This window comes from Haliotis asinina, chromosome 13, assembly GCF_037392515.1.
Source record: "Haliotis asinina isolate JCU_RB_2024 chromosome 13, JCU_Hal_asi_v2, whole genome shotgun sequence".
Classification (NCBI taxonomy): Eukaryota; Metazoa; Mollusca; class Gastropoda; order Lepetellida; family Haliotidae; genus Haliotis; species Haliotis asinina.
This window is the reverse complement of record NC_090292.1, coordinates 43,304,882-43,308,587: the sequence shown is the minus strand read 5'-3', so window position 1 is coordinate 43,308,587 and position 3,706 is coordinate 43,304,882. Positions and strand designations below refer to the sequence as shown.

At 41.3% G+C, this 3,706-nt stretch overlaps 1 protein-coding gene across 1 annotated transcript; it reads right to left on the bottom strand.

Moving 5' to 3' along the window:
- Positions 1-308: 308 nt before the first annotated feature.
- On the bottom strand, positions 309-992 carry LOC137259560 (uncharacterized). The gene has a single exon (XM_067797187.1). It carries the CDS (start codon positions 990-992, stop codon positions 309-311), a length of 684 nt encoding a protein of 227 aa, XP_067653288.1.
- Positions 993-3,706: the final 2,714 nt, after the last annotated feature.

Below are 3,706 nucleotides of genomic sequence, written 5' to 3'. Positions count from 1 at the left end.
AATAATTGTTTAATCTCTTTTATACTTATCATTATCATGTTTCACATTCTTACAGTCTTACAGTCTTCGTATTATCTTCTCGGTTACTTAAGGCCTTTCTTTAAGGCAAAAACCACTGAGGCAAGTCCAGATCTACGTCTCTGATTTCACAGCAACCCATTCCAATCTAATCTGAGTAATCGAAACTACATATACTGAAAGTCTTTCAGAGCTGGTCTGTGTTTTACGTGAGAGTCAGCAACGGTCTTTCTCGGTTGAACATGCGTACCTGTTTCACTACCTTTAACTATACTGCATGATCTTAAGTTTCATGTCGAAGTATTTGAGGAATCAACAAAGTCAGGGCAGCCATACAGTGACTCGTTAGGGGAGCCATGCGGTGACTCGTTAGGGGAGCCATACGGTGACTCGTTAGGGGAGTCATACGGTGACTCGTTAGGGGAGCCATACGGTGACTCGATAGGGGAGCCATACGGTGACTCGTTAGGGGAGTAATACGGTGACTCGTTAGGGGAGCCATACAGTGACTCGTTAGGGGAGTAATACGGTGACTCGTTAGGGGAGGCATACGGTGACTCGTTAGGGGAGCCATACGGTGACGCGATAGGGGAGCCATACGGTGACTCGTTAGGGGAGTAATACGGTGACTCGTTAGGGGAGCCATACAGTGACTCGTTAGGGGAGCCATACAGTGACTCGTTATGGGAGCCATACGGTGACTCGTTAGGGGAGGCATACGGTGACTCCATAGGGGAGCCATACGATGACTCGTTAGGGGAGCCATACGGTGACTCGATAGGGGAGTCACATAGTGACTCGTTAGGGGAGTCACATAGTGACTCGTTAGGGGAGTCATACGGTGACTCGTTAGGGGAGCCATACGGTGACTCGTTAGGGGAGTCATACAGTGACTCGTTAGGTTTATTACTAGACAGTGCCAGACATATGACACATAGCTTTGCACATTCAATGCACGGATATTCATTATACATAATTTTTAAAACGCTAGTACTCCAACACGCTTGCGTTACGTTCTCAGATTTCACTGGCTTTCTCTTCAATCTAAATTGAATTATCAAAACTGCATATATTCACAACCTTAGCGCTGGGCTATGGTTTAAGTAAGTCAGTTGAACAAACGTACCTCTTTAATTACCTTTAGATGTACTGCATATCACTGTAAAAATTTACACAAAAACATATATTTGATGCTATAAAACTAGTTGTAACCAAGATCGTCAGTTTCATATTGAAGACCTTGATATCTGAGGAACTGAGAAAATCACTTGATCTTTGGTTCATGACAAGGAAGTGCCAGACACATGATACAAAGCATTGTGCAATGAATGCAAGGAAATTCATTGTGAGAGTTTTGGAACACAAATACTCCGATGCCCGTACTGTCTTTTGACTTATGTATATGTGTTTAGATAAGTGTTATCTGTTAGTGACAACGATGTTATCTGATTAGATGACCATACATGTCTTACAGGAGACATTGCTGTAACGTCTGTGCCACACATTGTGACGTGGTGAGGCCAAACATTTACATGGTGCAGAGATTGAAACTCCGAAAGTGAGTGAGTCAGTGAGTATGCTTTCAGCAATATTTCAGCAATATCGTGACGGGGGCACCACAGATTAACTTCACACTATGTACGGTTGTGGGAATAGCACCTTGACCCTTAAACATAATGAGTGAACGCTTCAAAAGCAGTGGTAGTCAACCATCACGAAACATACTTTCATGCAGGTCACAGATGTGGACCATTAAAAATAATAAATTTTGGAAGAGGACAAAGGGGATTGGATACAACTTTTGGTTTCTGGCAAAACAGGACAAAACTGTGAAATACAAGGGTATGGAGAAACAGCAATGCTGTCCACAAAGAATGAATGGTTTCACAATCAGAGTTGACATTTATCCCCAGTCTCAAACACATTTTAAATTCAGTGGTATGTGACACTTTCATCTGTCAAATCTACACTTCAATTTTGTTTGGACGAAACGCGTACATGTATGATTTAGTGGTTTTAATCCACGTCAGTTTTGTATATGCTCGTATCTTAGAGATATGAATGTGGAAGTGTAACCAACTTTAGTGGTTACTTCAATAGAACTGCATGTAATTCAGATTAGACAAACCTATTGCACTAATAGAAATGAACAATAGAAGTATGTATTTTGAAAGACGTAACTACAACGATTGGTTCTTTACTGCTCATGCGTGTTTTTAAGACGGGATCGAGACAGTTGTGAATGAGGAAAGCTTGCTACTCACTGATGCAAAAAATACAGACGATATTTCACAAAACTGACACACGGCTGTAATGAGTGATTGTTGCTAATATATTTGACCAACGGTCTGAAGATTCATGAATGAACCATTTCTTCTGAACCATTAATATATTATGTATTGGCACTGCAAGTGTGCCTTAGCATTCCACGGTAGTATGCTCACCAGATCCCTCATGATAACATCAGCTCCATCAGCTTGGGAAATGAGATTTAAGCTAGCAATGATGGCTGTGTAACATCATTGTCGCAGTGAGCAAATAAATGCTGTCAGTCCCCATGTATAAAAATGTGGTCAGTGGAAATGTAATAGCCCCTTGAAGAATAGGTTTAGAACTGGTCAGATGTATACATCAGTCTTGATGTGGGCAAAACAATTTCAATTTGCAAAGTACAAAATAATGGTGAAAATATGCAATCAAGGCGATAGAACAGATTCCTTAAATATCATGAATAGCACCTGGTTCTCGTGGAAGAGAGGCAATCTTCACAAAATATCCTGGCCTCCACTGATGGAACCAATGAGAAACGATACCATACAAAATGTAATCAGAAACGAAATAGTGTTAAGAAATACACAGTGTTGCAACTACCGTTAACACAGAGAAGCAGCTGGCATTTTTATAGTGCCATACCTATTCCTCTGTCAGTGTTGAGCCACAATAAATTCCAGTAAAAATGCCATGGCGATGTAAAGGACAGCTCTTTATTCATGCCACATGTCATGTCATGTAATATGTTGCATCGATGTACATGAGGCACTTGAGTGAGTTCGAACTTCTTCATTCTCTTCCCATGGGTCATGCTACTGAACTGGGCCCTTATTCAGTGATCGTAGCCACTGTGTTAAGAATGGGCTTAAGAAGTTCGTAGGGCTACGAACGTTTCGAGAACAGCGAGCCTGATCCCGTACTTGGGAACCCAAATTAAAAGCATGTTTTTGCAGCTGCCACTGTTGCTTTGAACAAAGCATGCAGGCTTAGAAATAACAGGACCAAAACCTTTCTTTGACGAATACAAAACAGCTAATTTTCTTTGTTCATAAACGTCAAGGTCTCTCGAATAAATACAACGAAAGTGTCGTCACTGATAGAGCTAGAGTTGCATGCACATTGGTTGAATTGGGTTAATCTGCATGAAATGGGTATCACCGTAACGCCCTCAGAGTCAGTGAATTAGCAAGAGAGACATAACCGTTGTTTCTGATTTTATGAGCAATTCGTTACAAACATCTCAAAACAACGGATTTCATGTATCTGAGAGTGCATCGCTGGGTCAAACCCACAGTGTTCTATGAGACGAACCTTTTGTAATACACTGTGTCACTGTGTTTAGTCATTGCAAGAGGAACGGCTTTCAAACAATGTTCTATATCATGCACACCTTTGCAAGGGCAAGTCTGAACCTACC

Coding starts and splice junctions, on each gene's coding strand:
- LOC137259560 (XM_067797187.1), bottom strand. CDS start 992: ATGTATAATGAATATCCGTGCATTGAATGTGCAAAGCTATGTGTCATA.